The sequence below is a fragment of the Temnothorax curvispinosus genome, unplaced genomic scaffold, assembly GCF_003070985.1.
Source record: "Temnothorax curvispinosus isolate PA1 unplaced genomic scaffold, ASM307098v1 QBEX01005269.1, whole genome shotgun sequence".
Taxonomy (NCBI): Eukaryota; Metazoa; Arthropoda; class Insecta; order Hymenoptera; family Formicidae; genus Temnothorax; species Temnothorax curvispinosus.
In genome coordinates, this window is record NW_020215049.1 from 171,866 (window position 1) to 184,804 (window position 12,939).

General features: G+C 47.8%; 4 protein-coding genes across 6 annotated transcripts in view; 1 reads left to right on the forward strand and 3 right to left on the reverse strand.

Moving 5' to 3' along the window:
• Positions 1 to 611, reverse strand: part of LOC112454682 (hypoxia-inducible factor 3-alpha) — a 50,558-nt gene extending 49,947 nt beyond the window's left edge. Inside the window, exon 1 of the mRNA XM_025016197.1 lies at positions 77 to 611. Coding sequence (XP_024871965.1) covers positions 77 to 120 — 44 coding nt within the window. The 5' untranslated portion in view covers positions 121 to 611. The remainder of the gene's footprint in view (positions 1 to 76) is intronic.
• Positions 612 to 1,001: 390 nt separating this feature from the next.
• On the reverse strand, positions 1,002 to 1,692 carry LOC112454684 (mitochondrial intermembrane space import and assembly protein 40). Its single transcript, XM_025016198.1, has one exon. It carries the CDS (start codon positions 1,674 to 1,676, stop codon positions 1,236 to 1,238), a length of 441 nt encoding a protein of 146 aa, XP_024871966.1. The 5' UTR covers positions 1,677 to 1,692; the 3' UTR covers positions 1,002 to 1,235.
• LOC112454685 (ribonuclease P protein subunit p14) lies at positions 1,640 to 2,626 on the reverse strand. Of its 3 annotated transcripts, none has more exons than XM_025016201.1 (2): positions 2,315 to 2,517; positions 1,640 to 1,997 (listed from the first exon to the last, which is right to left on the reverse strand). In XM_025016201.1, the coding sequence occupies exons 1-2, from the start codon at positions 2,359 to 2,361 to the stop codon at positions 1,667 to 1,669; spliced, it is 378 nt and encodes a 125-aa protein (XP_024871969.1). In that variant the 5' UTR covers positions 2,362 to 2,517; the 3' UTR covers positions 1,640 to 1,666. The 3 variants fall into 3 exon arrangements, 2 of the variants coding, with proteins under 2 accessions (XP_024871969.1, XP_024871967.1); XM_025016199.1 differs by having other exon boundaries at positions 2,209 to 2,410; XR_003040775.1 differs by having other exon boundaries at positions 1,905 to 1,997; positions 2,237 to 2,626.
• Positions 2,627 to 4,384: 1,758 nt separating this feature from the next.
• On the forward strand, positions 4,385 to 7,543 carry LOC112454686 (centrosomal and chromosomal factor-like). The gene is made up of 2 exons (XM_025016202.1): positions 4,385 to 4,894; positions 4,955 to 7,543. The coding sequence occupies exons 1-2, from the start codon at positions 4,644 to 4,646 to the stop codon at positions 6,402 to 6,404; spliced, it is 1,701 nt and encodes a 566-aa protein (XP_024871970.1). The 5' UTR covers positions 4,385 to 4,643; the 3' UTR covers positions 6,405 to 7,543.
• Positions 7,544 to 12,939: the final 5,396 nt, after the last annotated feature.

Consider the following 12,939-nt stretch of genomic DNA (forward strand, 5'->3'; position numbering starts at 1 on the left):
CTCTCTCTCTCTCTCTCTCTCTCGCTCTATCTCTACATCTGATTCTTTCGCGCGCGCGCGCGCGCAAGCGACTCACCTCCTTTTCTCCTTGTGCTTCTTCTCCTTTTTATGGGTGTCCATGATGAGGCCAACGGAAGATAAAGGGACGTAACGACGCGTTTTCTCTCACTAGCACTTAGACGCACGAAAACCGGGATACTCTCGGTCACTGCCAAGGAACGTATCCGGGGTATGCGCGCGCGCGCGCGCTCGTGAACAAGATCCGCTCTTTTCTAAGTCGACTTGACGGAAACTTCGCTCGGCCGAACTTTGCTCCACCGTCTATCCCGTCTATCTGTCTTTGTCACTCCGTTGTAGTCTGTCTCAGCGTCGGTATTCGTGATCGATGCGCACACGCGACGCGTGTCACTGCTCGACGTCGCGCTGCGCCGAGGCCGAAGGACGATGAGCATCAGCGTCGTCGCGTTCCGACGGGTACACAGGCTGCGCGCGTAACGACAGACACATGGCGTGCGTCAACGGCGAACGCAACGTTGTTGCTATCGCAGATGGCTGTAAGTACGCGAACGGTGGCACTGTTATTATCGCGTTGTGCCCGATGATCCACACAACATTGGTACCACGACCCATACCATACGCGAGCGGAATGACGACTAGAGGGGGGCGGAGGAGCGCGCCAGAGCGCGCCGACGTCACGAAGCCAGGCTCCGCCATCTGGCTGGATCCGGAAGAAGTAGCGAGCGACCTAGAGAGCGCGCGGCACATTTGAACGGAAGGAGTCAAATGGTACAATATGACTGTCTATAGTCTATACTTTCTCGCATTTTTCTATATTTGTTAGATTAAACTGGAAATTGTATATGCGTACTCATGTCTTGCAAAGAAGAGAGAAGATTGTAACATAAATATGAAGAAATAAAGAATTTTTCTCTTCCCAGACAAAATTGATGATAAACTTCCTCTAACTTATATTAGTTTGCGAACAGAACGTAGAATGTGATAAGAAATTAAATTGTTAATTCCACATAATACTGAAGTTTTCCTTCGCAAGATATCCCTAGATTATTTTCATCCGCAATTCTACCTGCTCCAAGTTGTTCGCAAAGCAATTTGATTAATCTGACTTTATAATTGTGTTTTTTTAAATTTATTTTGAACTATACAGTGCAACAGGTAAAGTTAATTTACTTAAAGTAATTAATTAAGATAGAAAGACAAGAGGAAGACGACTATCGCTAATCTGCTGCACCTTGACTAACAACCATCGCCTTTCTCTTGTCCTCGCTGCCCGCCGACGGCTGCTTCTTCTCCTCCTCCTCGTCTTCCTCGATTTCCTCTTCGCCTTCCAGATCGTCTGTCGGCATGCCCTTGCTCTCGTATAGTGCCGGATATTGCGACATGCAGCTCTGCATCGTCTCGAATGCTTTGCGACAATCCGAGCCCTTCGGATCTGCGGTCGAGTAGTGAAAGCAGGAGAAAGCCTCGCGAAATTCTAAACCACATGGCCCGGTTGCCATGCCACCCAGACACGGGCAATTCCAATTGATCTCGCCATTAGGCAACAACAGTCCGGGACTAGGCTCTGGTTCAGGAAGACTAATCTTACTGGGCACCGCATGATCCTCCTTAGATGCGAAGATAATGGTGTCTTTGCCCTCTTTACGTATCAATGGCATGGCGAAGATTCGGGAGGGACTTCTCCGTGCTGGTACGTCCTACTATCGGCAGTGAACGATAATAAATTCGACGACGCCCGGTGAACCGTGTACACGCACGTCTTCCCCTCGTATGCCGTACTCAAAGTCAGGCTTGCTCGAAGTCGGACGTAGCTATTGTACGGACAACGAAGGATAAATCTGCGCTTTGCTGGATAGATCTTTAGAACGTCTATGGGACTCTTAGCTCCCTCCTCTCCGAACAGCGACCGAACGGCTTCCAAAACGTTCTTCTTGAGATATACGGGAGATACCGTGAGATCAAGATCGGATGAAATTTCTCTACAAATAGAAATAAACAAAACGTACAGTTATTATGTATACAGTTAGAAGTTTTTTGAATGTGCAAATATTTCGAGTTTTTAAAGTAGAACGATCGTCGTGCTCGCTCGGCAATAGAATTAAAGACCGAGGGAGTCACACATATAGGTTATGTCCCGCGGACTAGCCGTGGTTACGTCTATATTCATGTCGAAATAGTGAATGTACTAACAGAGAAACGTCTAAGTAATACATCTTACGATGAAGCGCCGGCTCGCCGCTCATATCGACCTCGAACACCAAACGGTAGACATCATAGAAGCCTGGACGGTACTTACACGCGATTGCACGTGATGCACTTGCACGGCCATGTACGGCGTTTCATCTATGCCCTCACGTGCCCTCGCCCCTCACACTCTCACTTCTCACAGTGCCATAGTGGTAGAGTAGAGAGTAGTGCCGGGCGAACGAAAGTGCAGTACTGCCAAACGTCAGCCAATAACGCATTTCCCCGAGAAAGAAAATCTGTCCTTTTAAATTTTCTTCCGAAACTTCTCACAGATTTTCTCTCTTCTTCTTTCTTCGAATTAGGTACTTACGGAAATTATTTCGTTTCGGGTGCACAAAACGCGAAGCGCGGTGCATTAAACTAAAATTTAAATCTGCCCTTTAATACCGCGTTTGCGGCTCGAATTAGACATTAGACTCTAGACTATTACTTCGACAATTATTCTAAACGCGATGTGTATATATATATATATATATATATATATATATATATATATGTCGCGTTTGGAGTAATCGTATTATATTAGAGAGTGACAAGTGCCCGCGTTAGAAAAATTTTAAAAACATATTGTAACGTGAGAAAGGATTCAAACATTTTCGATTTCATAATTTAAGTCGCGTGCAAATTTAGATTTTCGGGCATAAATACATTCGAAAAGAATTTATTTCGAGTGTTTTAAAGCATACGAAATGAATAAATGCGGCCACGAGATCCTATAAACCGCAAAAATTGGACGTTTATTCACACCCGTCTCTTTCGGAGTGTGTAAACCCGGCATTAGCCTGCCCCACGATCGACCACACGTGAGTGCCGGCGGACGCCCGTTGGGAGGGGAGCCCGTCAAGAGTCCCCCAGGAACTCGATTCTCAGTCGCAGCTCGGCTGTCAGTGCGCGACGATCGAGCCGCGTTCACCTGCCTGTGCTGCGCTCCGTGCGCACACACGCACATACACACCCACACACACACACGCACACACACATATATATATATATATAATAATATATATATACATAACACGCACGCACGCACGCAGGCCGCACGCACGCCGCGGTGTGTAGGACGTACCCGTACGTCTATTCGATCGTACACGCAAACGCGGGGGTGGAAAACCGTCACCGTGATTTTTGTATGTACGACGGTAAGGGTGCACGTGAAGAAGATAGAGAGAGAGAGGGGGGGAGAGAGACGAGAAAGAGACGATCCGAGGAGGCGGAACGAATCGGGGGACCCATGCGTCGCGCGATATAGACGGCGGTGGCGCACACACGGACGCGACCGAGCGAACCGAACGCGCTACTACGCCCAGTCAGTCAGTCGGACGTCGGCACGGGCCCGACGACACCCCGACGATACTCCAGCGCTGATTACGCGACGGGGTTCCCACGGGTCCCGACGGGTCCGCCTCGCGAGAAGCTGACACGCGGCGGGGTGCTGATCCGCGAGCGGGGCGGCGGGCATCGGCAGCGATCGGGTTGCGCGACCCGGGCCCTCGAGCGACTCGTGACAGTGAAGTGAAGCACGCGTGAGAAGTGGCCGCAGAGGAGGAGAGACGAAGAAGACGCCGGTCAGTTGGGTGGACGAAGAAAGAGAGAACGAGGAAGAGAAAGAGAGAGGGAGTCGGAAAGAAGGAAGAAAAGGGAGAAAAAAAGAGATAAAGAGAAGGTAGGGGAGAAAGGAAGAGGGCTACAGGACGGGTGGTCCTGACAGCGAGCGGTGACGAGAAAAGACCGACCGTTCTGAACGAGCGAGCATTAAACGCCGGAGAGTAATAGAGACCCCATACCCCGTACGTAATTGGCACACTAAAACGAGCTTTTTATCCGAAATAAAAGAAAAAGAAACATTCGATAGTATAACACGCTTGCCGCGAGCGCGCTTGGCTTCTCTCGGGAGCTTTCCCTCGGTGTTGGATATATCCTTTTGGTCCAACCCTTGGCTAAGGCTACCGCAGCGATGAGCTATATCCTTCTACTCCGGCTCGCTCGAGAGTACGTGAGTCTAGTCGGGGAGTATCGTCGTGGTCGTCACTGACCACCCTGGCAAATTCGTCCCCGTCATCGTCATCGTCATCGTCGTCGTTCTCAACGGCAAAGAGGAGTACCTCGCGCGTACCTCGAGATAGTCGCGGCTGCCGATCTCAGTCGGCCTCCTCCTCGTGGCGCGCTTCGGCGACGAAGGCGGCATCAAGACGTTGTTCGAGACGACGAACAGCAGCGGATCAACGTTGTCGGCGAAAATCATCGCGAGAGTCCCGCGTCATGAGGGCCTAGCGTTCGACACCGTGGGTCATCGTGGGTCGTCAGCGTCGGGCGTGCGAGAAGGAACGGCGGCGCGCCGGCGGAAGCCCGGATAGTAGGAGGAGGAGGCACCCGACAACATGGCCGCCGCCTGCTACGAGAAGGAAGTGGTGGTAGGTGCCGCCATTCATCACGGACATGGACACCACCATCACCACCATCACCACCACCATCATCATCACCATCATCACGCTAACGGAGTCGTTGCGTCGTCCGTCGGCAGTGTAACCGCCCAGACAGTACTACCGGCGACGTCTACCGGCCTCGACGATGCTGCCGTCGTCGCCGCCGCGGCCGCCGCTGCCGCTGCTGCTTCCGCTTCCAGCAACTCGTCCTCGTCGGTGAATGCTGCCAATGTCAATGCCGTCAACGCCAACTCGGTGACGACGAGCGCTGCGGCTACCGCGGCCGCGGCTGCAGCCGCCGCTGCCGCGGCCACTGCCACAGCCGCAGCTGCCGCCGTGGCAATTAACAGCTACAAGGTGCAAGAATACAAGGACTACTCGCAACCGCTCCACGTGGACTGCAGCGTTGAGTACGAGCTACCAAGCCAGGCGAAGCCACCGCCCGGTGGCGGCGAGCCCCTCCTAATGATCCATCCGTGCTACTATCGACGCGCCGAGCGCGAGAGGAGGAGCCCTTTCGTCAATAATTTGCCGCCCCCGGCGGCGCCGACGACGGCGCCTATGTCCGCTTCCCGCAGGAACGGTCGCAGGAGCGCCGTAACGGCATCCGCGTCCGCCGGCGTAGCTGCCGTGACGGTTGCTACGGCAGCCGCAGCGGTCGCAGTCGCGGCGACTTCCTCGACGACAACGACGGTCGTGCCGCCGTCGAGTAACATCGTCGTTTCCTCCAACGTCGTATCTGCCTCCGTCGTATCGCCGGCGACGTCCATTGCAACGTCCTCGGTCGCCGCGGCGGTAGTAGCTGCCGCGGATTCCGGTAGTGGCCTCATATCCACAAACGGCCAGATGTCCGCCGTCACCATGGCTGCCTCGTATCGTGCGGCACTTAATGTTGCGGCCACATTGTCTCAGCAACAGCAGCAGCAGTCTCAACGGCGGCATCATCCCCAACAGCAACAGCAGCAGCAACAACCACCGACTCATCATCATCATCACCATCATAGAAATCATACTCATGCTCATCATCAGCAACAGCAGCAGCAACAACAACAGCAGCAGCATCATACTCAGCAACAATCTCAACAACAACGACCCATGACACCAACGGCTTCTGGTACCGACGTCATCTCTGCTGACGAGAAGGCAGTCATATCAGGTATTTATCAACATTACTTCCGCGCCATGCGTCACAATCATCAACACCGCCAGCAGCAACAGCCACAGCAGCAGCAGCAGCAGCAACATCGTACCGCTACTACTCATCAGCTCCTTCATCAACCTCACCAAAGCGACCGAAGTTCCTCTTCTTCGTCATCGGTCACGTCTCCGACGTCCGTGTCAATCTCCGGTATTCTACGACAGACTTATCAGCAGGCATACAGCAATATTGCGGCCACGAGTTCGAGCTCGGGCAGCCATCATCGCGCCAGCACATCGGCGGTCTCGGCGGTCACCCATCATCCCTACAGGCGACCGTCGGTGACGTTGCTGTCGCGAACGGCTTCGCATATCGGTCAGCAGGCTTCCTCTTCCTCGTCATCCTCCTCCTCCTCGTCCATCTTCGGTGCTTCCAACGGCGTTTCTGCTGCGGCCGGCGTCTCCAGCGTATACGCGAGCACGATACACAGGCATCACGCGACTTCTCTGCACGCTCTTCAGGCCGCCGCTGGCTTCTATGAGACGCCGAGTTATCACGCTCTCCTGCCTCAAAGTTAGACGACAGCCGGATGTCCGGACGGTTTCGCGGCGTTGGGTATCTACGCGTGAACAACAACGGCAACGGATCGTGGTCGAACTATTGCGAATCAAAACGAACGTGTATCGAATCTCGATCATACTGACTCGCGGTAATCTCTGAGTCTGTTCTCGAGTTTTTCTCCATATATTCTTATCAAGCTCTCGATAAAAACTGAGAGAACTTGTTGAGAAAAAAGAAGTTAAGTCGAGACGTGATTTCCGAGGGCTGTTCGTGTCAGCTAAGAATTAAGAAAAAGCGTTATGGAATTTTTTAAAAACTTTTTCTTGATGTCTTAATACGCGCGTTTGCTTGTAAAGCGCAATTCATAACAGCATCGTGGACAACTGCAGGAGCTTGTTGTCAGCGATCGTACAATGATGGTCAAATTCGACACGAAATCTTCGTTGTCGATTGTTGTTTGCGTCGAGTATTCCCGACGTTTCACGTGTAGATTATGTACAGACTCATTTTACGCGTAATTTACGTAGACGATGCATAGTCGATGTAGACAACACTTATTATGGCTGTGCTCTGTCCTCCTTCCCTTCTCTTTTTTCCCGATATTATGTTTAAGGGAGAAACCTGTACTTTATAATCGCGCGATAGTCGTTTTGTAGGATCGATCATTTTACAATACTATTTTTTCGTATGCATTGATTTCGATAGATACATCATAATCAACGAACGTTACTGGTTTAACTTTTATTTGCGGATATGTGTAATTTATGAAGTTCGTAGAGATGGATGCGAAAGGAGAGAGATTTACATAAACGTGACACAAAATAGTGACACGGAGAAAGCACGTGATATCTTTGCACGATTGTAAATGCGAATAATTTATATTATAGAAACGAGAGAACATCGAGCCTTTCTAACCGAAAATATCTGCGATGAAATGGCTCCCTCCCCCCCTGGTTAAATTCGAAGAAACGCTAAAGACTTAAGGTGCGATTTTATTGACGCTAGAAACCAGCGGCAGCGTCAAGAAAATGTAGTGGAGGAAGAAGTTCTGTTGAATTTTGCGGTACGCTAAAAAGTTGAGACGGTCTGAACTTCTTCCCCCACTACATTTTCTTGACGCTGCCGCTGGTTTCTAGCGTCAATGAAATCGCACCTTTAGGCATACAAAGAGTCCTTTCGCGCGCGGTTGATAATCTGAAGTAATTTCCTTTGGTCCCCCTTTCTCGACCCGAGCGATTCTAACGCAGCTTTGATGTAGATAAACAGATATCGTCGATATATATACATCGTTTAGCAGTCATTTTTACAAGCGGCTCTTTCTTTTGACATCCGCTTGCTGATGGCGTTACGCATCAGACGACAGTTCAGACATTCTGCATATAGACACGGCGCCGCGGCGTAGACGTCTCACGCTGGTTTCTAACTGCTCTCCTTCGAACGGATTGACGAAAACGAATAATTCGCAGACACAACGACAACGACCTAAATGGCGGACGCCTCCTTCGTCGAGACACGCAGCTATATCGGATTATGATCCGGCGAATGCTGCTCGCCTCGATGTGAAGCTACCTTAATCCAGAGAGAGAAGGATGGGGAGAGGGAGAGAAAGCCCGCATCCTCTCTCACTCTGTTCCGCGCGACTTATCATCTCGATCGTTAAAAGTGCATGCGGGTGGGTCTATAGCGCGCATAGTCGGCATAGGGTACATCTGTCTCCCTGCGCGCACACACGGGGTGTCCCGAAAGCATGGCGAAAAGCCGCCGTATCGCTCCGCTCGACATTGACAATGAGGTTCACATTTCTGCGATATCAGTTAACGTCAAAACTTGAAACACTGATCCATTTTTTTGCGTATTATATTTAATGACTCTTATTTAGAAAGAAAATGTTTGTGTGGATTTTTAATGCAAGGGGCGGAGGAAAGATTCGTATCATCTCGTTTGCCTGCACAATTTAAACGAGGAAGCGTTTAGTTAACTTAGTTAAGCATTAAATGACATTAAAGGAGTCATTAACTGAAGGAGATCCTAAGCCTGCTTTTCATATCTTTTATCGTTTAAGTACACCTGTATTTTTCTTGAAAAGAATTTTATCGAATGTCATTTTCCTCAGACGATTAATTTCAAGCGTAAATCGATTAAGTTTCGAATTTAACATCCCGTTAAATCGAAATCTTCCAAACTTCTTCCGAACCTCTACTTCAGATAAAATTAAACGGGCTTCGTGATTTGCCAAAGTCCGATTTCACCAAAGTCATAAACTTCAATTGCCCGAAAAGGAGGGAGAAAGAGAGAGAAAGATAGAAAAAAAGAGAGAGCTGACTCGAGGACGAGGGTGAGACTGTTTTTCTTCACCGTGTTGCCACTCTTCTTTTCCACTTTGCTCTTTCAGACACACGTACGCAGCCGCGCGATTCGAGGAAATCGAGTTGTGTGAGACACCCTGTATAAAACCGCCGTCGCCGACACAACGATCGTACGTGCCATGTTCGTTGTTGACGGTGAGCGGGTGGCCGGACGGACGGGCACCGAATAAACACACGTTGTGTGCACACATGCGAGCATGCATGCACGCACATACGCGCGTGCACACACACACGCGCGCGCGCATACATATGTATACCCCCAGTATGCGCAAACCAAGCGTACATATTATACACACGCGGCAGCCTGACGGATAGGAGGGAAGAGGGACAGTTGAAAATGGTCGTCACTCGTACACACGTCAGGCGTGCGTTTCATCCAGGTGGATACCTGCAATGAGCGCGACTTCAGGTAGAAAAAAGAAATTCCCGTTTGCTTAGGGCCGCATTAGCATCCACTACGTTCTGGCCAGCGTTTTCGGGGCTCTGCCGTCGAACGCCGGCCTCTCTCGAGAACTTGTGAGATGTCGCCCCCCCTCCCCTCCGCCTTTGCGCCCTCCTCGCTCGTTTCTTCATTATTCAGTATCCTTTAGAAGGATAGAGGACGTGGCCGGTATTCTTGAAGAATGGACAGTACGCTCGGTTTTAGGGCTCTCCGGTTTCACGGTTCTCGATGACACCGTGGATTCGCGGTTCTATCGGATTCAAGGAGTCCACGAATTCCTGGTCCTCGGTGCCGCTGGAGAGCCCTTCGCGTATACATTCTACTCTTGAGACAACACGTAGAGGAGAAAAAAAAACTACGAAACTCCTCTTATCTTTAGAAAGAAGCGAGATATGCTCAAGCTTTGATCCCACGGATCCTCAGTTACGCGTATTTCCAAACCCGCAGATTTTTGTGTCCATAATTCCGCGAAGCCACAGATTTTCTTAAATTCGCGTACGAGGTGTCCGGAAGGAGTGTCGGATGTCGACGTTCGGATCGCAAATACTAGACCAGCTGAAAATGCAAGAGATTGAAGAATGAATTTGCACCTGTCTTTTTTGCGCGTGAGAGAAATCTTTTCATAAACGACAATGACTTTCTATTTCAATTTCACCCAAATTCTACAGAAAAAGCATTTAATTGTACATAAACTTATTGCAAATTTATCTTAATGACTAAAACTGCTTAGTAAAGACTTTAATCGACACTATACTGGCTATCATTATAATCGTCATGACAATACGACCATTGATTTTGGTCAAATTAATCGTCAAGATGTTTCGACCGTGGGTTTTGGTTCTTTTAAATTGATGTAATTTTGATGCTTATATATAATGTAAGCATCCTCTTTTTAAATAATTTAATTTATTGCGAAAAATATTATCTCAGCTAAGGTTCGAATCTGGAACCCTCATTCCGTGTAGATGTACAAATTCAACTACTGAGGCATGTGGTAATATTTATCGCAATAACATTAGCTTTTGCAATTCAAAAATTGCTCAATTTAATATATATCGCTTATAATATTATTAAACTGCTTAGCTTAATATATATCGCTTAATATTACACTTTAATATTACATAAAAAATACGAGATTTCTCCGCGGGATTTAGTGTATCAAACTTGGGTGTTTTTCATTTTCAAAGATTTTGGCTATCAAGTAGGGAAATAGTTTGTATAAAAAAAAATTCGAGATTCGGAGGAGAATGATAAAGACAATAAAAGTCATGGTGAACACGTTGTAATAGAGTATCCAATTTCGTAACTCAACTTCGGTTCTGATCATTTACTTTTGCCAAATTGACTAGTGTTATGATTTATCGTCGGGGTAATAACTTTTCGCAGTGCGGTCATCTGTGATCTCAAATCCAGGTACAATATCAGGTCGTTTATTTAAATCTCACGGCATTTCTCTTGCCGAAATACTCTCTCTCGAAATCTCTTTCGAATTCCTCGCCTCCATTATTCAGCGTTTCCAACCGAACGGCCGCGTTGCGACCAGACGCGACGTCGTGAGAACGAAAATCGATGCCGCGATGACGCGATCGACGCCGAATGATAAGCATCGTTGTATGTTTTGCCAGCGACATTCGCCGCGTGATAGCGACCAGTCGTTTCTGGCCGACTGGAATCTCGCCTCCTTGGAAAACGCCCTTTTCTCGATTTCTCGTCTTCCACGAGACTTTCCGATGGTACGCGATTATTAAAAAATATATATTTTTAGTCTGACGCTAAACATAAAATAGATGTTACATATACGCTATAAATTTATTAGTAGAATATATTTAGAGAATCATAAATTTATATGTAAGTTATAAAGTTATAAAGCAGTTCATCGGAAGAGATACAAATAGGGCATTTCGCAGCCTTGTTGGCGGCACGCTAGGGTTTAATTATCCGAGTTCTGGAATTATCCTTTTTCTCCCGCGGGAAAGATATATTCCGAGGTTTAACCCTCGGCAGGACCGAGTGATGTGTAACACAGCGAGCTGAGGGTGAAAGTCGTTTATTGTAGAAAATTCGGGAATATCGAGAGTTAGTTGCAGAAACGTCAGTTTTACTCTGGATTAGTCAGGCGATCTGCCGTGAAAATTCAAGTCGATGCTTTTGTGATTCTCCATGGAAAACTCGTTGGTCTGTCGATCATTACGTGCAGGATCGATAATTGGCGCTCAATGGTCGTTCAGTTTCGGATCATGTGAGGAGGAGGGAAAAGAAGCTACAGGATTACGATTCCCCTTTTGTAGAAGAGCGTTTGCGAGCGCCTTTACGAGGGAAGACGAAATTGTCGCGGCGCAATTAATGACGAGGAGCGACGGCGACGCAAAAAGCGTTGTTTGTCCGAGATCGAGATACACGTCCCGCGGCGCTTAAAGCAGCAATTAAAAGCTCGTTACTCACGTCCATCTATTAATTATTCGAAAAACCGGCCGGGCGTATCGTGCGGAAGCGGAAGCTCCGGAAGATCTGCATCGAACGTCAAACTCAACGTCGACGAAGTAGTCTCGGTAGAAATGATGAGAAATCGAAATCGTGATTAAAAAAATTTAACGTGATTCAAAAAATTATCGGCAAGATTTGATCGCGATATTCTTAAAAGCTCGAGCTTCTCGCCGTAAACTCAGGAGGCATTAAAAGGCAATTAAAGAACCTAAATCAAATTGTAAAGCTCAGCAAGACATTTTCGAATAAATGCCTTTATTTAGGGCGTAGAAGACAATCAATTTTTGGAAACCGCTTAAAAAATGAATTCTTACAAGGCATGCCGCAAGCATGATTTTGTTCTTTAAGAGATTCGTGACTGATGCGCGCGGGGGTCGACAGCGGGCGACCTGATGACCGCTGTCCTTTCATTACGACCAGATGATTCATCTTTCGGTCTGTGAAGGTAGAACGGAGCATTGAAATTGGTATTTTCAACTTATATAGTGGATGTGAGTTACTATTGTTTGCTTCTCGCTTAACAGGTTTCCAGGATGAAGACTCTCGAATGTTCTAAAATCTACCCGTAGGCGACCGCTCGCTAAAAGACTTAACATGTGACCGACAATTATCTTAACAGAGAACCTCCCGCGCCGCGCTTTTTTCTGTCGTTCGTCGGACAAAGAGACTCACTGATCTACGAGAATAGCCTACGAGAAAGGTCAATAGTAGGGTTCAGCTGGCACGGTCTAGACGTTTAAGTATACAAGAAATTACGCTACTTACTTTTATCTTCATGGCGATAAGGTTTGTGTAAGCGATAAAGCGTGGGATGAGAAGATTTAATTTTTTGTTATACAAAAGATGGATCCCGCTGATTGTTTCATCCAACGCAAAAAATCTAAGACAAACGCTAGTACGAGTCGAATAAGTACGTGCGTTTGGAAGAAAGATATTATAGAAGCACACACGTTTTTATTTCAAAGTAAAAGGACGAAGCAGAGACGTACTTTATGTTTCGTAAAGCTGCATCTCTCATATGTCCCATTTGCTCACATTTCTGAGGCATTCGTCTGTGAACGTTATCGCTATCATGATAAGCATCAATCACCCAGCCACGCAGCGCGCGTGAAATTGTAATACACGATCCGTATCTTTTACGATTCAAATTTTTTCACGGCGCCTTTTTAGAATTTTTCATTTGTGCGGAGCCGAATGCTGCCATTTCACGAGCATAGGTGAATAATTTTTACCCGTATTCTTTGTGGCACGCTTCAATAA